At 41.5% G+C, this 26760-nt stretch overlaps 1 protein-coding gene across 4 annotated transcripts in view; it reads right to left on the bottom strand.

The window, feature by feature from the left end:
• Nucleotides 1-24535, bottom strand: part of MAP3K21 (mitogen-activated protein kinase kinase kinase 21) — a 55700-nt gene extending 31165 nt beyond the window's left edge. For 2 of the 4 annotated variants that reach the window (XM_061624509.1, XM_061624511.1), the window contains exon 1: nt 22394-24535. In XM_061624509.1, coding sequence (XP_061480493.1) covers nt 22394-23198 — 805 coding nt within the window. In that variant the 5' untranslated portion in view covers nt 23199-24535. The remainder of the gene's footprint in view (nt 1-22393) is intronic. The other 2 variants (XM_061624512.1, XM_061624510.1) reach the window with 2 other exon arrangements.
• Between the last annotated feature and the right edge of the window lie 2225 nt (nt 24536-26760).

Here is a 26760-nt window from a genome sequence, read left to right as displayed (position 1 = left end):
AAACTGTTAAAAAAGTATTAAACTGATTAACATATTAAGATGTTAAAATGTTGTATATTAAATGTAAAATATTAAACTGTTAGCATGTTAAGATGTTAAAATGTCCTCCCCGAATCTCAAAATTGTTTCCGCTCTTCCAGGAGGATAGTGGACATGATCTTCACTGCACGACAGCTTCAAGACAAATGCTGGGTGCAGAATCGACCTTTATGTATGGCGTTTATTGATCTGACTGAGGGCTTTGACACTGTGAATCAAACCACTCTCTGGACCATCCTTCTGAAAACTGGATGCCCTGATAAATTTGTAAATATTTTGTGACTCCTTCATGACAACATGACAGGAACAATTTTGGATAACAATGGCTTTCAAAGTGATCCATTCAGAGTCGGAACAAGTGTAAAACAGGGATACGTCATTGCTCCTACCTTATTTGCTATCTTCATTGCTATGATTCTACACCATATTGAGGGGAAACTTCCTACTGGTGTGGAAATCCTATATCGAACAGATGGAAAGCTTTGTAATCTCAGTAGGCTGAAAGCAAAAAGTAAGGTAATGTAATCCTCTGTCATAGAACTTCAATATGCTGATGATAATGTAGTCTCTGCACATTCAGAGAAAGACCTTCAAACTATCCTAAATGTCTTCGCAGAAGCATATGGAAAGCTTGGGCTCTCCCTTAATATTAAAAAAAAAGTGCTTCATCAACAGGTGCAAACTAGTCCCTCTGTAGCACCATCAATCCAGCTTAATGGTGTGACGTTGGAGAACATTGATCACTTCCCCTATCTAAGCAGCCATCCCTCTGTAAAAGCTGACATCGATGCTGAAATTCAACAGTGCCGCATTCTCCCAAATGAAGCGTAGAGTGTTCGAGGATCGGGATATTCGCAGGGAGACCAAAATGCTTATTTACAAAGCCATTGTACTACCGACCTTACTGTAGGCCTGTGAAACATGGACCATTTATAAATGCCACTCCCAACTTCTTGAAAGATTCCACCAACGCTGCCTCCGGAAAATTCTGCAAATTACTTGGGAAAACAGACGGACTAATGTTAGCGTTTTGGAAGAAGCAAAGACTACCAGTGTTGAAACAATGACCCTTCAACATCAACTTCGCTGGCCTGGCCATGTTGTTTGAATGCCTAATCACCGTCTTCCAAAGCAGTTACTTTACTCTCAACTTAAGGATGGAAAATGGAACATCGGTGGACAGCAAAAGAGGCTTAAAGATGTTCTTAAAGCGAATAAAAAAAATGTAACATGAACATCGACAACTGGGAAGTCTTGGCCCATGAATGTCCCAAATGGAGGTTGGCTATTATCAATGGTGCTGTGGACTTTGAAGAAGCACGAATACAGGGCAAACGGGACAAACGAGCTAAGTGGAAGGCACGTCAAACAAATCCTCATCATGACCATCTTCCATCTGGAAACCTATGTCGTCACTGTGGGAGGCTGTGTGGATCCAGAATTGGCCTCCACACGGACCCACTGTTAGACCTTATCTTGGAAGATAATTTTACTTGGCCACGAATGATCACCAATGATGAATGATGACCTGTTTAAGTAGGTAACCAATTCCCATTTAGCATCTGTAATGTGTTTTAATAGTTTTTTAGTGTAATGTGTTTTAATAGTTTTTAATACTGTATTTTAAATGTCTGTAACTTGCCCTGGGACCTAATGGTGAAGAGCGGGCAATCATCATCATCTGGGTGCACAAAGCCATTTAAAAATATTCCTTTGGATTAATAGTGATAATGTTTTATTATAAAATCAACTCAATATACACACAGTAAGTTACAAGAATATCCATGGTATCATAATCAACAGGACAACATAGTACAGGCAGCTAAATGGTAAGTGGCTCTTTTCCATTTAATCTCTCCCACTACTTGATGGATCATGTTACCACTCCATGGGCCTTTCTAGTGCAACATCACCAAAGGGATTCTGTTTCACTTAGGTAAGAGACCACAGCAGAGGCTGTAAAACTCTAAATTAATCTGGAGAAGAAACAAGAAGCTACTCCACCAAACAATCACATGGTAAAAATCTGAAGTTTGAGAGCAGAGATAGAGTTTTGTGATGCAGTAGCAGGTATGACTTTGAAATCTGTCCATAACATTGGTTTGGAAGTGTGAAAATAAATTGGGGGAGGAGGTATTCAAATTTCTCCTGGAGAGCCATCCATTACAGACGAATCAGCAAAGTATTTGTTGGTAATTATCCAACAGTGCAATTATTGCATAGCAAAACCAAACCAATGCAGAACATACAGCATAAACGTACAAAATACAAGGTCACATACTACCCTGTTGTAATATATGCCTTGGGCTTGATTATTTGCACTAATCTGGTTACAGGTGGCCAGTTTACTGTGGGGAGGGGAAGGGGAAAACAAGATGATACTATTGATAAAGTTAGAGCATTGCTTTATCTAATCACAAATCTCTGCCACTCAAATTCATGGAGCCACCAGATTCCACTATTCTATGAAGGATGCCCCACCATAAACGTTGGTGGCTGCTTGTGGGATATTAACATGGTCCTACCTGTACCTATTAAGCCTATTAGATCTTGATGCAGCTTTTAATACAACAAATCATGAAGCAATGGAGGTACCGCTGAGGTACTTGGTGGATGATCACAGGATTTTATGAGTCACTCTGCTCGTTCTTGGCAGCAAATACAGAGAAACAATTTAAAAGAAACCAAAATGCTATCTACTCAACACACTTGGATCTTTGTGCACCTACTTTGTTCCTTCTACACTTTGTGTCTTATTTTTTCTGGTAGCTTTTACTACACCTTTAAAGTGACTATTTCTAGACATTCATTTCAGCTCTTGGCCTCTTACTCTCTCTCTCTCTGCCTTGCTTGTATTCTCTCTAATCCTCTAACCTCTAACTTTTACAGATTAAAGAGCCCCATTTCTTAAATCTGCATTAGCTGTTTTCTTTTTGTGTGTGTGCAACTCCCACTCCATCTCCTCTTCTTTAAGTCCCCCTTCATTTCCACCCATTGCAGATACACGCTCACCAATGCACCCACTGTGTGCTAAGTCCCTGCAATGCACTGGGATAGGGGGCAGGAGAGAGAAGAAAAGTGAAAGTTGGTGTGTGTGGCTTTTGGGAGATGGTTTGACCCATACAATTGGGCAGCTCACTTTCAATCATAATTTTTCATTTGGACTCTATATACTGACATCATTACATTTGCATACTTTGAGTGCTCCAAGGTGCACTGTTGCATGTAGTTCCTCAAGTTGCAGCAGTGACCAGGATTTTTAAAAAAACATTAACTACCTTTCAGTTCATTACACAAACTTACCCTCACCACCCATATACACAACCACTACCCCATTAATCATCTCAAAGATTATTACTCATACCCAAACCAGTTGTACTGAAAAATACTCAAACCTGCATACACTCACATCCTTCTTAAAATGGGCCACTGCCAAGCATACAATAACAGACTATTATTATTTGTATTAAATAAAAAATATAAACACAATATGAACACGTATTGGAAATCATTATATAAATTTACTACAGCTAAAAGTCACCTATTCTTAAGTGTTTCCAGTGACTGTGGGAGTTAGTGCAGCAGAAACAGCACAGTTCTGTCAACCATTGGTCTTGAGTTGTTGAAAGAATCTAATAGGAACGACACTGTTCACAATTATGTGCAAAGAGTAAGGTAATCATAGGCCACAAGGTTACCATATAAAGGAACACTGAACAGTTGAAAAAGAAAAAAGAAAGAGAACCTTTCAAAACAGAATTGAAGCTCACTTGTAATATTATCATCATCATCTCCTCCTCTTACCCATCCTTCACCATAAAGTACCAGGGCAGGTTGCAGCAATTTTAAAGTACAATTTTAAAAACAGTTTAAAACAAATTGTGGCTCTCCTGGAAAATTTTGATTTGGAAAATCCCCTAATATTGGGTTAAGGGTTCAGCATATTGGATTATGAGTATTGTACTTTGGTTCTAAAGTATCCCACCCCTTCACAAATAAAAATACTGTAACCCTGTTCAGTAATAAGGAACTTCATATGTAGAATGAACATGAAGATGGTATTAAAAACTGCTCCACTGTGTACTGAAGCACACATTTCCTGAGTACACTTGTTGCAGATGTGCATTTCAATGTGGAGGGGTAGAGACTGCTCCCACCAACACACTGACCAGTGTCCAATGAAGTACTTTCACTAGCACAATGATTTCTACTGGCACAATGGAACTTTCTCTCCCTCTACCCTCCCCATGAACCTCTATCACTCTCCCCAAATCTTATCCAGAACCCCAGAATAGATTTAGGGGGTACAGGAGGAGAGGAGAGGGAGGGGAAGTTCCATTGCACAGCCAAATGTCCTTATGCTAATGGAACTACTTCATTGAATACCACCCATTCATTTTATTCATGGAGAAGAGTCCTAATCAGAGCTTGGAAAAGTTAATTTTTTTGAACTACAACTCCCATCAGCCCAATCCAGTGGCCATGCTGGCTGAGGCTGATGGGAGTTGTAGTTCAAAAAAATTAACTTTTCCAAGCTGTGGTCCTAATGACTAAACAGGGCTACCACATAATATATTTGTGTCTTGAAACCAGAAGGTGTACTGTGCAAGTGGAAGGCACCCACCTGATTTCCACTGATTCCACCTCTTCTTGCCACCCCCTCACACTACATCCTACACCATTCTGCAATGGACTAGAAGACTGAATTTTTCTGCATGAAGCTTTATTCAGAAAGTCAATACAGGAACATAGCATCACACTCTAGGCATGAATCAGAATACTGGAACATATTTCAGTATACCAAACAGTTTAGACTTACCTCAGTAACAAGGTATGGCGGCGACAGCAAGAGGTTGCCACAACAGAGCTGAAAAGGCATTACCAAATGTAGAAAGGGATGGGGGATTACTTCTATGGGTTAATTCTAGGTCTTTCTTGCTTTTGCTATAAGGCGAAGGCTCTTTCTAGGAGCTGAAACCTTCTTCTGAAGCCATCTCTTGTCTAACCTCCTTGACCTTGGCAAAGGAGTAAACTCTGGCTTGGAATGACTGCTTTCACTTTGTGTGCTCTGCTTTTCATTGAGTTTTAACTATTCCACAGCTAAATTTGGACTGGGTGGCCATGCAGATTCATCACTAGACGGTTCAGGAGAAAGGAGGAAGGGTTCTGGGCTTTTCTCAGTAATTCGACTAGCAAGCCCAGACACTTCTGAAGACCTTCCCCATGCCTCCTTCATTCCTTTCTGCAGTACTGGCAACCCCCTCCCAAAGATCTGTACCCCATTCTTCATCCTTCCACTCTTGCCAAAGGTTCTCCTTGGGGCCCAGGACATCTCTCAATCCAACTCTGTTTGTATATTTATAATATTCATCTTGCAGAATACTTACTTGAAAAAAGTTAACTTAAAAAATGCCCAATTTGACTGTTACTGTATCCATTTATTATATTAATTGGATGGATGCATTTTTACTCCTCCTTAATGTTGGCAACATAGATTTTTTTCCACAAAATAAATAAATACTATAGAACAATTAATTTTTAGAGTGAGAAAATTTTCACTGGGTTGGATCAAGAGTGTCTTCTCTCTAAAAGGAAGGGACCGAGATCTAGCAGAAATGCCTGGTACATGAAGGAAAGAGGAGAGACCTTTTTTTCTGATTCTCCCTCCCTCTGAATTCTCCAGAATTGTTCTGGAGAGTCCCCCAATCCCCCAGAACAGTTTTCAGAAGGCACAAAAGCAAGGAGGAATCAGTAAAAATCATTCCACCCTTCCTCAAGTAGGAACATAATATGAATTCTAGACCCAAGCCTCAGAAAAATACATTAGTGGAAAAAATATAGTTTTTAAAAATCAGAATTATGGAATGTTATCTGTCCACATCATTGCCAAATAATAAAGATATAGCTGTTAAGTCCTTAAAATGTATAACTCTCTCATAAGAAGGATGAATAAATGGCATTACCAACAAAATAAAATACTTCTGGGGCTAACTGATACAGAAAGATTAATCAATATTTCAGTCTTCTTCATTAGTATTTCAAATATCCAGTGAGTCCAAAATTCAAAGTAGGTTCCATATTTCAACGCCATACACTGCTAAGGCCAATACTATACACTGCTAGGACCTTTATTGGTTAGAAAAAGCTAATCTGGCACCACATTGCCTGGTAAATTTATTAATTCCTGCCCTTTAATCTTATTAGTATGAATGGCCTGCCTATACAATTTGCTGGAGTCTCAAAATAAGTGGTGTTCAAGCAAGTAAAGCTGGATACCACCTATTCAATCAGGTTTTCTTTCAAGCTTTTGTTCACACTTGTTGTCAGGGCCAAACACCACAAACTCTGTAGTTTCATGATTAGTAGCTGGTATAGCACAGTGGGGAGGACAGCCTGGCTAGGAGTCCAGAGTCTGTGAGTTCAGATCCCAGCTCGTGTCTCCTGGGTGTCAAGGGCCAGCTAAAGATCACCCACACAGTGAGTGGCTCAGGGGTTACGTGCCCTGCCACCTGTGCAGCCGTGGGCAAGCTGCATAGTCCCAAGGAGCCCAGTTGCCCCCCAGCTGGCAGTTGTGGACAAGGAAGGGGCTGGCTTGCGCAGCTGTGGCAAGCTGAGCAGGCCCCAGCTAGCTGGGGAGGACTAGCCTCAGAGGGAGGCAATGGTAAAGCACCTCTGAATACCTCTTACCATGAAAACCCTATTCATAGGCTTGCCATAAGTTGGCATCGACTTGAAGGCAGTCCATTTCCATTTTCAGATATTTGTGACTACATTTAGCCATGAAAATGTATCATACTGGTAGCATATAAACAAAAGTATTTATCTTAAACCAAAACAGTTGCAGGTTTCAATCCACAAAACTAAAGTGTAATTTAGCATTATTAATTTAGCATATTATAGAAATCCATATGGTAGACAGCAAGGCACAGAAAACCAAAGAGCTCACACGTGCATGTACTCTCTTTGTCAAATGAAGAAAAGAGAGAAAGGATTATTTGTAACATATAAAAATGAGGATATCCCCTTGAAATTATATGGAAGTGTAAACTTTCAGAAGGGATTCTAATGCAACCATCATGTTCTTCTTTGTCCTCTCTTCCCCAAACCTCCATCTTGCTCATGTTCAACTTCAGGTCTAGGGCTTAACATAAATTGCCAACAATTTATGGCAGATAATCCCATTTTAAAAGCATGTGCAAATTAAAGGCTAAATATCTCCCAGCCACCTCTGAAAAGATCTAAGCCCTAAGAGCCTAGTAGAGCATGCCCAGTCATATTTTTAATAGTCTGTCTAATCTTTCCCAAGTTTTATTATAGAATTTCAAGCAGGCAGGATTTGAAAATGCTTAACTAAACAAAAACTTTTTGACTAAAAATATTATGCGGGGAATGAACAAATGTCTTCAATGCTCCCACAAAGAAGGTAAATTAGTGGAATAAGAGTGCTATGACTGGGTTCAAGACACAAGTAAAGAGATTTGAGTATGTCAAAATGTTTCAGAATTACAACTTTAAGTGAAGCTGTACAACCAGAAGGTGAAACCTTTTAAAAAAAATAATCCAAGTGTCCCCATTATTTTAAAAAGCCACTTGCTCAGTGCTGCTGGCATTTCATATCTTGTCTGGAAGACCTGTCCATGATTATAATTTGTAGGAAAGACAAGGATCCAGAGCAAGTTAATAACACTTCTATCCCACTGAAATTAACATGAAGAGTTAGTCATAACAAACTCAAGCCCCATTAATGTCAATGGGACCTAACAGTGACTTAACTTGCTCTGAATCCAATCCCAAAGTTCTGTGCTTCCAGAAACATCTTGCCTTTGTATCATAATTGATTAAAATATGACTTAAAGGATAGCATTCTAGAGCTATCTCACTGGAGAATTAACATACTGACAACAACTTTATACAAAATGAAAGTTTCAAAATGTTTCATTTCTTGGGTAACAAACTACAGAATACAAGATATTGCTATTGCTGCTGCGCTGGTGCAAGGCTTTGCAGGAAGCAAGCAGAAGGCTGGCTTATCAGGCCTGAGCTGAAAGCACACCTGCAAAAACAAACATTTCATTAACAGTGAAAAGAACAAAGCCAGTTGTTCTGCCAGCACTGGCATGTCTGGGGCTGATTCAACTGAAGCTGCAGCAGTAGCTACAGAAAGAGCCCCTTGGCAATAAACTTTGAAGTGTAAATCATTTGGGGTTTTCATATTACAATACTCTGGTGAGTTTCCCAATAGACTTCTGAGTCATGTATGAAACAGGGAGGGGGGGGAAATTTCCTGCTAAAATGAATTTAACTTTTCTGTAAGTGCATATTTTGACGCCAGTAAACAAAGTTGTGCCCTGTGAAACTTCCATCTCACAATGGTGGAGAACTTGCATAATTATTTTCATGGCATCTACTAAAGATGAAGTCCTTTTGTACCTGCACATCCACCAAATTCCTGCAACGAACTGAAAACCTCATCCTATCCTGTATCATCCTCCAGCTAATGCATGCATATATTGGCCTCTTCTGCCAAGGCTCTTCCCCACCTGCATTCTCTTAAGCCTTCCATGCCATTCAGCCCATTCTTTCTGCTTGGCTTCTCCAAGGCATTACAGGTTTCAAGGGGCTTCTCTATTCAGCTACCTTCCAGACCATTCATCAGATTGGCATTTTTCATGGAAATCTGAGTGATTGGTAGGGTATGAATTAGAATTCAGGTATATCATAATGCCTTACCCTGCCACCCATGAGGAAGTAATAGGAAGGGTTACAGGAAGAGTAACCAATATGATGCCCTCCAGATGTTGTTGGACTACAATTCCCATCATCCCTGGCTGTTGGCCATACTGGCTAAAACTGACGGGAGTTGGAGTCCAACAACATCTGGAGGGCCTAATGATGGCTACTCCTGAATGACAGATTACAGCTATTTTTAAAACTACTTTTTGTTTTTCAAATAGTCTACGAAAACATTTTACTTTAACTTTTCTTAAAAGATTACTTTTAAAAACCATTACAGATAACTCCAAATAGAGAGTCTATATACTTTTATTCTCAAAATGAGGTACAATCAGTAGCAGCCTGAGATCTTGTATAAGCACTTTGTTACTTTTCAAGGCACTCTACATTCAAACCTAGTAACATAAGAACTTCATTTTCTTCAGAAAGATAGAGGAGTGATGGTAAACAAAGAAGTTATTGGCTCAGCCAGATTAAAATAGTTAGCTAACTGTACTAAAAGTTAAACACATTCTATTAGAGGGGGAAATGGAATTCTGTATTTATACAGAATTTCTTTAAATCATGTCTAAATTACAGTTTCTCAACATTCCTTATTTTTCTGTCATGGCTAAACAGACCCATAAACTAACATAAGCATAACAGTATTTCATTTGTTTGGACTGTCTTCACGTCGATGCCGACTTATGGCAACCCTATGAATAGGGTTTTCATGGTAAGCGGTATTCAGAGGGGGTTTACCATTGCCTCTCTCTGAGGTTGAGAGGCAGTGACTGGCCCAAGGTCACCCAGTGAGCTTCATGACTGTGTAGGGACTTGAACCCTGGTCTCTCAGATCATAGTCCAACACCTTAACCACTACACCACACACATTTGTTTAAGAGGTACATTATCTTAATCACATGAAGCCGAGAACAGTTCTTTCCACGTGTATTTCAAGTGTTAAGATTGAACAGAAGTTCAAAAGCTGATAAATGGGGGTGTTCCTGGCTCCACCTTTGTTGCTAGAAGTCCAGGCGACCTTAGTGGCTAGGAGTGCCTTTTACCAGCTTTGGCTGGTAAGATAGCTGCAACGGTTTCTGGACTGGGATAGCGTGCTGTCCATGCACTGGTAACCTCCAGGCTGGGTTATTGTAATGTGTTCTATGTGGGGATGCCCTTGAGATTGGTCCGGAAGCTGCAGCTGGTGCAAAATGTGGCAGGCCAACTGTTCACTGGGGCATGGTATTGCCAGCATGTTATCCTGCTGCTAAAAGAATTGCACTGGCTGCCCATTAGGTTCCAGGCCAAGTTCAAGATCCTAGTTTTGGTGTACAAAGCCCTACACGCCTTGGGACCAGAATATGTGAAAGATCATCGTGCCCTTTATGTATGCAGTCAATCACTGCACTCTGCAGGTGAGGGCCTCCTGCAGATACCATCTTATCAGGAGATTCGTTCCGCACAACATAGGAAGCGGACCTTTAGTGTTGTGGCACTGACATTTTGGAATTCCCTCCCCTTAAATATTGGATAGGAGCCATCTCTGTTATCTTTTCAGTGCCGATTGAAAATCTTCCTCTTTCAACAAGCCTTTTAAGTAGAGGCCTTACCCCAGTCTGTGTCTGTGCTGCAATTGCTTCTTAAGATGTTTTTAAAGTTGTTTTTTTAAAGATTTTTAAGGTCTTTTGTTTTAATATGTTTTAAAGTCTTTTGTTTTTAAGATATTTAAAGTGCTGTTATGTTTTTGTTTGCTGCCCTGGGCTCCTTCTGGGAGGAAGGGTGGGATATAAATTCAATAAATAAATAACAAACAATAACTTTATTAAGATACTAACCATGTGAAACAGTACAATATAGCATCAACTATATGAATTTTCTGCCCATGGAACCTACTGTATGCCAGAAATGATTCATAGGGGCATGCATTCAGCTTCCAGACAGACACTAATACAGCAAGGCATGTTTTGGCGAGTTAGATCTTTTCTGCTCTCTCAGCCACTGCTTCCGTGCCCCATATTATCAATCACTGCATTACCATACTGCATTTTGCATATGAGTATTTGTTTTATGTGAACACACAAGATAACAAAGAGTCTTGAGGCACCTTAAAGACTAACAAATTTATTATGGCATAAACTTGTAGACTAGATTTAGCCAATAAAAGCTTATGTCATAATATATTTGTTACTCTTTAAGGTCCCACAAAGCTGCCTGTTGTTTTTGTTGCAAGAGAATAATATGGCTACCACTCTGGAAGACAAATGTTTTATATTTATTTATTTATTTATTATTAGTACATAAGACAAATACGAGTGAACAAAAGAAGCTAAACATGTAACCAACAAACCAATGGTAAGGCCAAGTTTGGTAAAGTAGAAGGAATAGGAGTACGCTGTTCACATCTGTGACAAATCAGGGAAAAGGAAATCCTGAGGAGATAAAGTGGCATAATTTTGGGATCATGAGATTGAGGAACAACTGGCCAGGAAATAAGAGAAAGACAAGCAATATAAAGGAGAAATAAATCACAAATATTTCCAAATTAACTCATATTTGACAGGAAAGAGGGACATGTTCTTGGTTCATATGCATCGCCTTGCAATACTTTCAGGTGGTGAGTAAGTTTTAGACAAATGTTTGAGGGCCTGGTTAAAATGTTATTTGCCCCCAAATAAGCGCTAAAAAGAACCAATCTCTATGGCAACACTCCATGTGTAGGTGGTACCATCTAAAAGCTTTTCACTGCATACAGCCAAACACACATAGGATCCACATTCCAGCAACAATCCACAGGAAACAAAATGCTGTCCTAGGATGCTTAGGTAGAAGTTTAGACAGAACTATATGACAGAGAAGTATTTAGACACAAATGTAGGAATGAAGAATCTATGATCCTCTAGATGTTGTTGGACTCCAACTCCAATAAGCCCCACTCACCATGGCCAATAGTCAAGGATGATGATGGGAGTTGTAGCCCAAAACCAACTGGAGGGCCACAGGTTAGCCACCCTTAATGCAGAGCATTGTCACAAGGAAGTACTCTTTGGCAGTGGTCATATAAATGGTGGCAATATTTGGAGCATCCCTCATCTTTCCCTCAGTCTGTAGTCTCCAAAGTCTTAGAAATCAAGCCAGCCACAAATTAGACTGTTATCACACTGGGCTATATGGTTCACAAGTTCAAAATCAGTATAAATCTCTACCACAAAGTCTGTGCCATACAGATTGGCCTGTGCCACACAGGACTAAATGCTAATTCACGAGTCCAAAATTTGTATAAATCTCCACCACAAAATGACTGTCTACCAACTCTGTGTCCAGGTTTTTGGGGCCACACTTCAAATACCGAATAGAGAAATTGGATCAGGTTCAAAGGAGGGAACAAATGTATGAGAATACTGCAAGACTACTGACATAGAACTGCTGAAAGGTTTGTATTAATACTTATAGATATACCATATATGTAAATTCTCCAACTACCACTTCTTATAAGCAACCTACCTGTCTGATCATAATGTTAATGCCACCAATAATTGCAATTTAGAACTCAGATAGGCAACTTGGAAGGGGGGGGGAGGAGTGACCATACAATGGATTTTATTCAGCATTTTTTTTAGTTCAACAAAGTTTCATGTCTCATAAGAATACAAGTTCCTTTGTTTACTTCTTCAAATATGTCAATAATGGCCACAAGTTGAGATGGGTTTTTGGACAAAGAGAACTGTGAAAGATATTGTTGATGAAACTCTGTGGAAAGGGGCTTGTCCCCAACCCCTATTTTAATGTTACAAATTCTATGGGTGGTTTGGGGGGGAAAACCATTATTTTTAACTTTGACTTTTATTGACAATTTTAATACATATATTTTGTTTTCTGTAAAGCACTTAGATTTTATTTACATTTTTTATTTTTTATGTTAAATAGATAAAAATAAATGTAATTGAACCGTACAATTATTGTTTAATACAAAATGTTGTGATGGAACTAGAAACAACTGTATTTTTAAAAAACAAAACACAACGGAACAAATGAATGGAGGAAAATTCTATCAGCAGTGGCTGATAAGATGGAACCTCGATGCTGAGACAGTATGCCTCTGATTACCATTTTCTGCTTGCCCCAATATCTGGTTAGCTCCATCATACTTTTGAACTCCCTGAGACACCTGGCTGGCTGCTGCTGAAGATATAATGATGGACCAGATAAAGTTTTAGCCTAATCCAGCACTGCAATTCTTACATTCTTATACAGGTAAAGAAAAGCTATGGAAAGTTTATAAACCAAACCAAAGATAAGCACTGGATATTTGGCAAGGAAAGTGAAAGTAATATTAAAGGAACCTGGAGATCAGGTCAAATAGTCCTCGGAGGAACAAAGGTCTTCCATGATGGAATCCTCTACTATTATTTGCTAGTTTGTCAGAACTAATTTCACACACACCCCAATCAAAGTACAAAAAAAATCAAAGCAAAGAAATGCTTGACTTGACTTGCTACTAATATACAGAGGCTTTGCCAGACCTAGCAGAAAGGGATGCGATTAACCTTTGCCATCAATACAATTTCCAAAGGATTGCTTCCTTATTATTTTCTCATGCATCATGCATCTACTCCATCACTGAATGTCCTCATGCAGAGCAAAAGTAGCACTAGTATAATGCCTAGCAATCAATCAACATTTGTCCACATAACACAGGGTGCATATGCAGACATATATTACATTTATCATAATTTCTAATTAAACCTCACAGGAAAGGCAGTCTAATCTTAGTGTATGTACTTGGCAATAAGGCGAGACAACAATGGGATTTTCTGTTTTAGGTGTCATAGTCTTTTGCTGATTAAAAGGAATGCCTCGGCATTTCCTGTGCTTAGGTGACTCCAACTGAAGCAGTTTGTTCCTATAAATGACCAGCACTCTACCATTGGTTACTATAAGCAGAACAATTCCCCCGCAGAACCCCATGACTCCACAAATGCAGCCACCTTTAACCATTACACAATTACCATCAGTTTTTTTTTAAAAAAAATCATATGGTATGATATTGTTCACTACAAAACACCTAACAATTAAAGCAGTAGCTGGAATGGCAACTAGAACTGAGCTGGTGAAAGTGGGCCGAGTCTCTGACAAAGTAGTCCCACCTCTAACCGCCTCAATTTTCTGAACACCTACATATGGGCTGCCACTAGCCCTCCCATTTAGTTGCTTCCTCCTATCACACAGTTACCCATCCCTTTCTCCCTGCCTACTGTGTGCAGCAGTACTGCCTCATCCATGGCCTTTCTTGCCTATTCCCTCTCTGAAAAGGCGCCCAAATGTTGTGTCTACAAGTCTGCTTGTTAGGCTGGGAGAGTGAATGGAAAGAAGAAGGACTACAGGCACAAGGGGACTGTTGCCTGCCATTCCTTCTGAACACCAAAAACAAGGAGTCCTGACTAGGACTCTTTTGATACCTTAAATACCTGCTGTCATTTAATCTGATGAAGTTGTCTCTTTTGTTGTTATTCAATTTGTTTTATGACATATTATTTTGTTTTAAATTACATAGGGCACCATGAGCCCTCGTTTTATTGCAGGGAGGGGGGATATAAATTCTTTAAAATAAAGAAATGAATTTGAACAATAATTGTTTTGAAATCAAGGCTTGGTGGTAAAGAATGTTCGACCTTTGAAGGTAACCATCTTCCGGGCTTTCCATTCTTTTCAGTTTGGTGCTTCTGCTGCATTGTAAAATAGACATTTGCTGGCTGGATGTGCTTAGCTTGTATTCCAGGGGTGAAATTCAGATGCAGCATCCTGCTTGCACAAATGGGACCTATCCTTCCTCTTTTGTCCCCTGCAGCTCCTTCCTACAGACCAGATTGCCGGCTGTAGTGGGCTGCAGGATGGAGGACAAGAAGGGAATCTTCCAATCATTCAAAACAAGTTAAAATGACAAAGAAGAATATTCAGTTTATGTTAATGTAAAAATTGTTTATTAAAATTATACCCCAGCTTCGGGTCCCTCAAGGACTAGAATTATATACTGCTTGTTATTATGTAACACATTTCTGTGAAAATTATTAAAATGCATTTGTTTCTCACTTGTTGCACCAAGACTTCTGTTGTCAGCATTTTATATTTTGTCCACCCTAAGCTGGAAAATGTCTTTCTTTCCCAAGACATCTGTTGTGACTGCCATGTGGAATATGGTTGCACAATTTTCACAGATATTTGAAAACTGAAAATCAGAAGTGTGAGGAATGGCAGCCCAGCAAAGGACTTTCCCTTAGGCCATCCCTAAATCATGGGACTCTTTCTCCACAGAGGTGAATATATCATCTTCATTGTAAAGTTCAACAGATGCTGAAGGCATATCTCTTTACCTTGGCCCTTGACAGGGGCCCACCTCTGTTGCTGAATTTATATTGTTCTGGTGCTTTTGGAATGGTTTTATATGTTTTAGAACTGTAATTGCGTTGTCTGTTTTGTTAATAATAACAATAACAACAACAATAATAAATTTATTGCCCACTCTTCACCAGCTGGTTACAACAGTTCAAAATTCAATATTAAAAACACTTCTTAAATATTACAATCACAGGCATAGGGTGGGTACTGAAAACATACATCTCAAGTGTCAAAGGCCAGGGTAAAGAGATGCACTTTTAGCATTTGCCAAAAACTGCACAATGAATTGTTGTGACCCACCCTGGGACCTTATGTTGAAGGGTGGCTAAGGCATCTTATAAATAAATAAATAAATATATATATATAAAGAGATATTGTTTCAAAATCCATATTAGGGCAGTCAGCCCAACAAAAATATCACAGAATTGTGTTCAACATTTTGAGTTCTCCACAATTTTTCATTAGGCTAAAAAAAGGTTGGAGGAGGGAAGAGAGAATAAAAGAAGTTGGCTGGTGTAGAACCATGACTCTGCATTTTGTAAGAGTCTTGAGACAGAACATGGAATGAGACAGCAGACATGCAAATAAGGCTCTCATAGGTGTGATGCAGGTTTCAGGTTGCATCCATCAAGGCTTTTCAGAGTGAGAAATGCACAATGGATATTCCCTATATATATGGAAATATAAAAACCAGTTGCTACCCAGGTCTATCTTCACCCTTAGGCGAAACACATTGGTTCTGTAGCAGGCTGAAAACAGAAAAAAGAGAGCAGAAGAGTTCATGACAGTTTGGTTGGCCTAATAAACATATTGCCCCAATATGGCTTTTGGAATATTTCTTATGGGCCAACACAACTACCTTTACTTTTTTGTATTGTTTGTGATGCAATTAGTAACCAGCAGCATAACCAACTCTTGTTCACCACATTGTGTAAATACTTTTGTTTAATTTGTTGGTGGCTCTGTTCTACTCTGTAAACACCCTCCACCAATAACAATTATTTATTTATTATTTTATTTATATCCTGCCCTTCTGCCTAGTACGAACTCAGGGTGGCAAACAAAAGCACTAAAAACACTTTAAAACATCATCAAAACAGACTTCAAAATACATTAAAACAAAACATCTTTAAAAACATTTTTTTAAAAAGCTTTAAAAACATATTAAAAACCATTTCTGACACAGACACAGATTGGGATAAGGTCTCTATTTAAAAGGCTTGTTGGAAGAGAAAGGTCTTCAGTAGGTGCCGAAAAGATAACAGAGATGGAGCCTGCCTAATATTTAAGAGGAGGGAATTCCAAAGGGTAGGTACCGCTACACTAAAGGTCCACTTCCTATGTTGTGCAGAACGGATCTCCTGATAAGATGGTATTTGCAGGAGGCCCTCACCTGCAGAGTGCAGTGATCGACTGGGTATATAAGGGATAAGACAGTCTTTCAGGTATCCTGGTCCCAAGCTGTACAGGGCTTTGTACACCAAAACTAGAACCTTGAACTTGGCCCGGTAGCAAATGGGCAGCCAGTGCAATTCTTTCAGCAGTGGGGCGACATGTTGGTGATATCCTGCCCACGTGAGGAGTCTCGGTGCCACATTTTGCACCAGCTGCAGCTTCCGGACCAATCTCAAGGGCAGCCCCACATAGGGCGCATTACAGTAATCCAGCTTGGAGGTTACCAGTGCATGGATAACAGTGGTCAGGCTAACCTGGTCCAGAAACAGCTGCAGCTGTCTTACCAGCCGAAGCTGGTAAAAGGCACTCCTAGCCACTGAGGTCACCAGGGCCTCTAGTGACAAAGACTACAGACCTGCTCTTTAAGAGAGAGTATGACCCCATCCAAAGTAGGCAACTGACCAATTATCCAAACTCAGGAACCACCAACCCACAGTGTCTCTGTCTTGCTAGGATTCAGACCCAGTTTATTGGCCCTCATCGAGCCCACCACCGAGTCCAGGCAGCAGTCCAGGGCTTGCACAGCCTCTCCTGATTCAGACGTTACAGAGAAAGAGAACTGGGTATCAGTGTACTGCTGACACCTCATCCCAAATCTCCTGATGACCACTCCCAAGGGCTTCATATAGATGTTGAACAGCATGGGGGACAAGATAGTCCCCTGCAGCACCCCACAGCAAAACTGCCAGGGGGCCGAAAGACAATCGCTCAATGCTATTCTCTGAAAACGACCTTGGAGATAGGAACAGAACCACGGTAAAACAGTGCATCCAATACCCAGCTTACCAAGTTGGCCCAGAAGGATACCATGGTCAGTGGTATCAAAAGCCTCTGAGAGATCAAGAAAGAGTAACAGGGTCGCACTCTCCTTGTACTTCTCCCGATAAAGGTCATCCATCAGGGCAACCAGGCCGATTCAGTCCCATAACCAGGCCTGAACCTGGACTGGAATGGGTCAAGATAATCTGTTTAATCCAAGGGTACTTGCAATTGCTGCACCACAACCCTCTCAATCACCTTCCCTAAGGAGGGGGTATTTGTGATCTGTCGGTAATTGTTGCAAACCAATGGGTCAAGGGTGGGCTTTTTCAGGAGCAGTTGGATCACTACCTCTTTCAGGGCTCTGGAACCACTCCTTCCCGCAGCGATGCGCTGACCACATCCTGGATCCACTTGGTCAAACCCCCTTGGCAAGCTTTAATAAGCCAAGAAGGGCAAGGGTCGAGAGGACACGTTGCTGGCCGCATCATCACAAGCTACATCTGCATCATCTGGCCGCATTAACTGAAACCGTACCCAAGAAGTTGCAGTAGACTGGACACCTCACTGGAGACTACAGTAGATGTGGATTTGGCATCAAGATGGCTATGGAGGCAAGCAACTTTACCGTCAAAGTGCCTTGCAAACAATTCACAGTGGGCCTCCGAAGGGTCTAAAACTCCATTTCCTGGAGTTGATGTCAGCAGACCCCTGACAATATGGAAAAGCTCCACCGGACAGCTACTTAAGGATGTGATGGTGGTAGAGAAGTGGGCCTTCTTCGCCACCCTCACCGACACACTGCAGGCACGGTTCTGATATTTTATTCGTGCCTGATCAGCCTCACAGCAGGTCTTTTGCCACTTGTGTTCTAACCATTGTCCAGCCTGGTTCATTGCCCTTAGCTTACTGGTGTACCAAGGTGCAAACCAGGCTCCACAATGCCGGAGAGGGCACTCGGGGGCAACCGTTTCAAGAGCTCAATGCACCTCGCTGTTCCACAGCATGACAAGGGCTTCAACAGGGTCACCTGCTCTATCTTCTGGGAACTCCCCCAGGGCATTCAGGAATCCAGTGGATTCCTTTATTTATTTATTCATTCATTTATTTATTACATTTATATACCGCCCCATAGCCGAAGCTCTCTGGGTGGTTAACAGTTTCCAGGGGCAGACCATCTTAACACATCCACCATTCCTGCAGAGCAGGATCAGAGCCATAAGTCTAAACTTCATCAGGAAGTGGTCTGACCATGACAATGGGGTGACATCTACCCCACTATCTCCAGACCACACCTTCCTCCATCTAGAGCAAAACCACATCGAGGGTATGCCCTGCCCTATGTGCTGGGCCGGTGACAACTTGAGACAGGCCCAAGGTTGTCATGGAGGCCATGAAGCCCAAACTGGAACACTAAAGGCAGCCTCAGCATGGACACTGAAATCACCAAGGACTATTGTTCTGGGCTCCTCCAATACCACAGCCGAGATGGCCTCCACCAGCTCAGTCATAGAAGCTGCCAGGCAGCAGGGTGGACGGTACACCAGAAACAACCCTAGTTTAATGTCTCCTTGGCTTGACACCAGGTGCAGGCCCTCACAGAGTGGTTTCCTGGTAACAAAAATGGAAGTTCTGCAGACCATGGCAACTCCTCCTCCCTGTCCCTGCAGCCTGTGCTGGTGTTGCACCAAGTATCTAAGTGGGCAAAGCTGGGTCAGATGCCCTGCTATTTTGTGAATCTTTACTTTGATCTAATTTTGTGCTTTGTAAACTCTGCAATCCCAGTCTCCTACCGTGAAGGGAACTAGCCAGATTTTGTTTATATCTATAAAGAACCAAAGAGCATCATAATCAAGCTGTCTTCGATGTAGCATGGCGATTCTACCCACTTGTGTGCAGATGGGAAATCACACTATTGTTGATGAATAGCAACTAAGGAGGCCATTATGCAAAGTCTAGCATACAACTGGGGGGATGTACTTTGCTGTCCTGAAGAAAGCCTAGATGTAAAATGCTGATTACTCTTATTAGGAAGAGCGTTCAACTGAAATCAATGAAATCTGCTTCCATGACTGAGGAGTTAAGCATGTAGCTTGTGATCAGCCCTGTACTGGAGAGGGATGACAATAGAATGCAGCATACCAACATTTAGACTAACCAATCCAAACCTGGGCATGTTTCTCTAGAATGCAAGTCCCACTAAGTTCTACAGGATTTCACAGTAATATATTCAGAACTGCATCTTTAGAGTTTTCATTACTTCTTCAATAATAATGTATCACTTACTAGGAGTCGTCAAAGGAGGCTTTTCCACCTCGCTTGCTGCCCTCTTGCAACTTTCCCATAATCCCATTACATTTAGTCATATTTCATTTTTGAATAGTCTTCAGCCTCATATTCATGGACCATGGCAGAGAGATATTCATACAAACTACACACATAGAGCCTGATTTAAGAGGATCCCTTCTATTCCATTTCTGGTAGCATCTTCTGCATTCCAGTTGGTGTGCACAGATCCCAAACAAGTGAAAGAAAACATGAATGTAGAGTGTATATATGTGTAAACGTTTGTGTATACATGCATTTAGGCACAGGCTTCTGAACCCAACACAAAAAGGAAATAAACAAGCCTTCTATGTTGGACAAGCTAAATATAGTGGCTGTGTTTGCAGGTCAGAGTAAACCATGGTTAGTGATTTACCATGAATGCACAGATGGCTCCTCCTGTAATGTGAGTGGGAGCAACAAGCTATGACCTCTGGCTTAATGTTACATCAAAACTGGGTATCATGATTTGTTTCACTCCAGACAGACGTCAATGTGAAGCCAAGGTTACCAAACAAGGCTCCGTGAGTAACAAACCATGAATCCTAGTTTGGACGTAACACTAAACCAGGAATTGTAGTTTGTTGTTCTCATTTGCACTAGGGAAGTAGCGAAGTGAGAGTGATCTCCATGTTCATAGTAAACATTAACTATAGTTTATGTGATGTGATAATTGGCCAATCTAAATAGAAAAAGGCTGTTTCTAATCTAATCCCCTTTACTTCCCAAAAACTTCATTCTGCATTTCTCTTCTCTGCCATTCTTTTCCCTCTCTCTTTTCTTTATCATCATCTTAAGAAGAATTAACTACTTCCAGACAGAGGATTTTTTTGGTATTGAGTACACTGACACAACTGGGCACATACCATAGACATGGAGCTGTGACAATCCCACTGCTAAGACCTGTAGTTTACTATTCCAAACTAGCATGGGTAGCACAGTTCTACTGACTGATCATAGATGGATTGTTATGCAAAAATCAATGCAAGTTTGCAATACTTCCCCCCCACACACACTACTTCCTTCACTTTTGCAGTAAACACTATACAGCCATGTGGGAAAGTTGCAATGCATTTTGTTTGCAGAACAGTAGATTCCTCAAGCTACATTTCCCAACAAGAAAGCTTCCTTTGGCCAGTTGTGGGGTGGGATGGCAGGGGAAGGGCTTCATGGCTAGATCACAGATGAGTGTGTGAACTCCAGTTACTATTTGCTGGGTTGAAGTTCAGCTGTGGACTGGTAGAAAATAAATCAGCTTTTATGCTATATACGTACAGATGTGAAACGGTCAAGAAGATTGTCCAAGCAGTCCACTAATTGTGAAAACAAAGAAAAATAACAGTGTATCTTATAGATTCCTCTGAAATATGGACATTGTATTTATTGTTCTTAGATCTGCTAAAGAAGAAGAAATGGTCAAAGAGGAGAATGGCCTTTAGATTGTAAGTCAACAGGCTGCCATTGCAAAAACCTAACAAGGCTATCATCATAAGATGTTAGAGGACAGGGGGGAAATTACCTTCTGTATAGAAAAGATTGTTCCAACAAAGTAAAGTGGGTTGTAGCAAGAACATGTTGAAGTTTCCCTCACTGATTTTAAGAGCATAAGAAGAGCCTGCTGGATCAGGCCAATGGCTCATCTAGTCCAATATCCTCACAGTGGCTAAGTGATTTTGAGGTTAGTTTCCAAACTGTTCCACCATTACATGCTCTACTCATTGCAAAAGAACTCTCCACAAAATATTTTGAGGATAAGGTTTTTCCTCTCTCTTCTCCACTTGAAAAGGAATAGGATCTGTTTTCTTCATAATGAGCTTTCAAGATGTGGCCGGTACTATGGACCATCCCAACAATCCTAATTCTCACCATCTACCATTAAACATGGTGCATAAGGACAGGTAAAAACAAGATACTATTTCTGTATTTATTTATTTATTTGATTTATATCCCACCCTTCCTCCCAGCAACAGCCCAGTTTTTCACTCTTTCCCCTTCCAATATGAAATTTAGCACCTCAGGTTGACACTGGAGACAAGAATGAGCTATTATTGGTGAAGTGTGTTTGCTTCCTACCAGCTTTAACAAAAAGACACAAGAAACATCAGTCCACAGATTCAGACAGTTTTGTACAAGCAATGTTTACAAGTCAGGCAACGCATATAAACAATAGTCCTAGTTTATATCTAGCTCCTCACACCACAAAAGGATTTTGCCATTTTAGTAATTGATGTCCAAGAAGCCAAAAATTAAATACTCAGTGCTGATGCAGATCCTTCTCCATGCAAGAGAAGGTTGTTCAGGTTTTCGAAGAAAGCAAACACAGCTACCTATTGAAACGGCTTATGCATCTGTAACGTTGAGACAACAGAAAAGAAACTTCATGCAACCAAACTGGATTATCTTGTGACATAGGATAACTGAAAGGCAGATTCTGAATGGGAAAATAAAAGGTACTGACTTCAAATTGCTTGAGTGTTACTTTTATGTTTGAAACTTTACTATTTTTTCCAACTAGACTCAAGAGGTTAGAGCTTCACTGTGGCATTGCCAAATCCAAGCCTTACAGAAAAGTATTTAATGATCTTCATTTAGAACACCACAATATTTAATAAAAAGGTTTTTCTCACAGCGCTGTTCAGGATTGCAACATTAAAACATGGAAAAGAAAATGTAACTTGTATTTCTTTTTTAACTTCAAAATACTTACTGTTGCTTGACTTGAGGTCTCTGTGAAGGATGGAAACTATGGCTTCTTCATGTAAGTAAAGCATCCCACGAGCTATCTGTACAGCCCAGTTAACCAGTATATGAGGAGGTATGCGTCGGCCCCAATGGCTCCCACTGGTGATGGGGGAAGCACCTGACAGAGCTCTGTTGAGGGGTCCTCCCCTAGCATATTCCATAACCAGGCAGAGGTTGGGCTCCTGCAAACTTATGCCATGAAGCTCAATGATGTTGGGATGTTTCAACATGGAGAACAGTTTTGCCTCTTGCCTCACACTCTCTGCAGTGGCCATGATGTCCTCATCCGGGTCCTGCCGAGCTGCTTTGACTGCCACTTCTTGCCCCTTCCATTTAGCTCTGTAAACTTTTCCAAAGCCCCCAACTCCAATGATCTCTTGCAGTTCCAGATGCTGGAAATCAATCTCTTCTAGAGTACCCAGATGGTCTCCACCACCTGCAGGATGCCCATCTTTCATAGCTTGGGTTTGGGCTTGATGCCCTGATTTCTCTAGCCACCCTAACTGGGGATGTTGGTAACATCCTGGCTGGTAACTCACATAGTTGGCTGGGAAGATACCAAGGCGGTGGCGGATTTTACCAGCCCACCAGCCATCGTCTCCAGAAACAGCCGCATCTTTGGAGAGAACTTCAACCACTTGTCCTCGTCGCAAACTCAGCTCATCTTCCCCAGTGGCTTCATAGTCATACAACACAGTCCAGAGTGGACAGGAGGTACCACAGACCCCTAAAGACCCTTCAGCTGCTCCTTCAGAGCTCAGCAAAGCCATGGTCAAGACGGGAGCACTAACCACATCTCCTTCAGCCTCAGCATTGGGAACAGTCAGGGAAGCCTCTGAAAGAAGCCCCCCCTCACTGCTTTAACTGGAGAGAAAGGCAGTGGCAGAGGATGTGGAACAAAGCAGATGGCAAAGAGGAAAGCAGCAGCAGCAGGGGCATTGGATGGGCAAGGGCGGGAAGTTAGGGTGTGGAGGGCAGGTGGAGCTGAGGATCCCACCGGGTCAGGGCAAAAGTCACAAGAGGCTAAGCCAAGAAGGGAGAAAACGAATGAAAGGTGCAGGATGGGGGTGTTACAGTCAAGGAGACCAAGTTGGAGGGATGGGGGGGGGCTCATCGAAAGGGGCCCGGGCAAAGAAGGAAGTAGAAGGGTCTCAAAACGATGGAACCAAGAAGAAGAAAGGTGGGTGGGGTTCACAGACTGTGGGCGGGAAACAGAAAGGTCCGGGGACCACACAGGCCGGAAAAGGGAAGATGGGAAAAGAAAAATGCAAGTCGGTTTGACGGGGAGATAGGATTAAAGGCACCGAAGCGGGAATAGAAAGGGGAGCTCACGACCGGAGCGCTCGGGGTCGCGAAGTTGGCGGGGCCCTCCAAGGGAGGGCAGGAGGGGCCCAGGTGAGGAAAAGGAAGCGGCGACACAGCGGGGGAGAAAAAGGAATGCAGCGCCGGGGAATGGGAAAAGAACCAGGTGGGGGGGCTGAAGCAACAGGTAAAGCACCCAGGCGGCGGTGGTAAAAGGAGACCGGGAGGCGATCCGACGTGGCCACTACAGCCCCCAAAAACAGCGACGCTGAGTGAGAAAAAAAGAAGAGAAACTCTCCCAGGTTTCCTTGTCCGCCAACTCCTCTGCTGCCGCGAGCAACTTCCGAACAACTCCTGGCCAGCCCGGATTGGCTGGCACAAGCCACGTGACGCAGAGGGCAGGTTCTGGGTGCAGGTCAAAGAGTGAAGTCGTGCAGGTGCCCGGGGATGGGCGAGGGTGTCGCCGGGTGTAAATTGGGCGTGAGCGAAGAGCCCTTCGGGAAGGGTCGAGCCGCGGGCGCTGCAAGACGGTAGAGAGCTTGAGCGCCCGCTCTTCGTACGAAATCCGGAAGGCTGAACTTCAATGAATGGGACTGCTAAGTGGGCCGCCCGTTGTGTGCGTGCGTGCAAGAGAAAGAGAGACTGTCTGTTGTGCCAAATGACTCGCCATTGCTCGGGATCTCATCACTGGAATAACTTACCTATTTCTCTGGTCCAGGCGTCGTGGGCTCCTACTGGGAGGAAGGGCGGGGTATAAATCTAATTAATTAATTAATTAAACTTGCTTTAAACAGCCTTATGTGTCAGGATCAGGATCGTCAATTGAGGCTAACTGACAGATTCAATTATTGCAATGGCTATATATGGAGATGTCCTTATGGCTTCTCTGGAAGCTGCAGCTGGTGCAGAATGTGGCAACGCAGCTGCTAACTGGAACAACTTAGTAGTATGGGATAGCGCCCTTGTAGTTGAACCTTGCTTTTGATCATATATAAAGTTTTTTTTACTGTTTTTTTTTCTGATTTTGAGGTGCTGAATCTGAAGAGTTCCACTCTCTAAACCTTGGGGAAATTTCACAATTTAAGTTCTAAATTTCTCAGTATAGCAGACTGAACCTTTTTGTTTTTCTTTTATACTTAATTTTACTCAACTGCATGAGGCTCCTCTAATTTGGATTATAAGCATCTCAAAATTAAGAATTTTGAGGATATTGATCAGTGGTGGATCCAAATATACTGTTGGGGAGGGGGCACTTTTCCAGAATGTTAAGCATATTGCCTACCTTCAAATAAAAATGCAGAATTCCAATAAAAACAACATTTATTAATGCATTTACAATTTTAGATGGTATTTTTAAGCAATAGATGGTATTTTTAATACTAAATTTAAGAATTAAATTACTATGGTTAGTTCTATTATTAATTTTAAGTATCAGCACAAATATCTTCATTGCTGTTGTCCAGATCATCACGTGTAATTCCATTGCTACATTTACCTTGGCAAGTGCAGAATATTGTACACTTTAATTGGACGTTACTGCACCCACATGCATGACTACAACCTTTGGTGCATGAACATCTGCAAGTTGTTGCATAGTTTTCAAGTAGTAGGTCCCATACTGTGCATAGCTGACATGCCCTGCAGCAAAGAAATATGAGAGCATTGACTCTACTGCATATAAATGCAGTAACCAATCACTTTCTCTCTCAGCACAGATAAAATTCATCATTATAAAAACAGGCTTGAGAAAGCAGTCAATCCATAGCTTTGAAGTGTGACTACTTTAAGACTATCAGTTCCACCATATCATTCATAGGTGCATAATCTCAGAGGTCACTAATAATTCCTTGCAATATTTCTTCTGGGACCATCCTTAAGGGCTCTCACATTTTGAGGAAACTTATGTCCAAAAGGCATATTTGGTACCCCAGCAAATGCACACTTTAGAATGTCTTCTAGACCACTATCACTCATTAGTGTACCAACACAACCGACAAAGAACATAAGACATGTGCATGCCTCCCAGCATCAGCAAGACATTATTAAGTAATGGCTGCACCACCTAAGTAAAACTGACAGCAACTTTATAAAATTGTTGATCACTTGTGAAGATAGTCCAGTTTTGACCTGCTGTTCCATTTATTTGCATTGCCTCAAGAAGGCTAGGACTGGGGAGGGTAGCTATGAGAGAATCGAAAAGGGTGTGAGACGGGTGTATTTTATCACCCTATTTGTTTAATCTGTATGCAGAACATCATACAGAAAGTGGGATGGGCCAAGATGAAGGAAGTGTGGAAATTGGAGGGAGAAATATCAATAATTTAAGAATGGGTGGTTCATGACAGATGCTCTTGGAGGTCACTGATTCACAGGGTTGCCATAAGTCATAACCGACTTGAAGGCACATAACAACAACAACAGGTTTAAATGTAATATTGTGAGGTTTTCCCAAGGTTTTGAGAGTAGCACTCTTCAGATTCAGCATTTCAGAATCATATAAGAACAGTCAAACAACATTATATATGATGAAAAGCAAGGATCAGCCTGCTCTCTCCTGGACTATTGTTGATGGATCTGCATTGGCTGCCAATATGTTACAGGGCAAAGTGTAAGGTTTTGGTGTTAGTATATGAATCCCTTAACAACTTTGGAACAAAACACTTGAGAGATTATTCCCAATACCCTGGGTTGGTCACTGTGGTCACCAAGGAAGACCCTTTTGATGATGCCACATGCCCTTAGGATCTGTTCTGTGGCAGCACAGAGCAGGGCCTTTAGTATGGTAGCACCTGCACTTTGAAACTTCCAGTTAATCATCAGACAGGCGTTCCTGACCCGATCTGGGTTTCAACATCTATTGAAGACATTTTCATTCAGAGAGACCTTCCCAGAGGAGTTTTCCCAGCTATGCCTACTTTCAGTTTTGTGAAACTGTAAGGAACACCTGAACTGTAAGGAACCTGTTCCATTTTGCCAGTTTATGAGGAGCAGGCAAAAAACAATTAAAAAAACCAGAAGAAACCATCAACA

The sequence above is a fragment of the Rhineura floridana genome, chromosome 4 (genome assembly GCF_030035675.1).
Source record: "Rhineura floridana isolate rRhiFlo1 chromosome 4, rRhiFlo1.hap2, whole genome shotgun sequence".
Classification (NCBI taxonomy): Eukaryota; Metazoa; Chordata; class Lepidosauria; order Squamata; family Rhineuridae; genus Rhineura; species Rhineura floridana.
The sequence above is the reverse complement of the archived record's forward strand: the minus strand, read 5'-3'. Positions and strand labels throughout refer to the sequence as shown.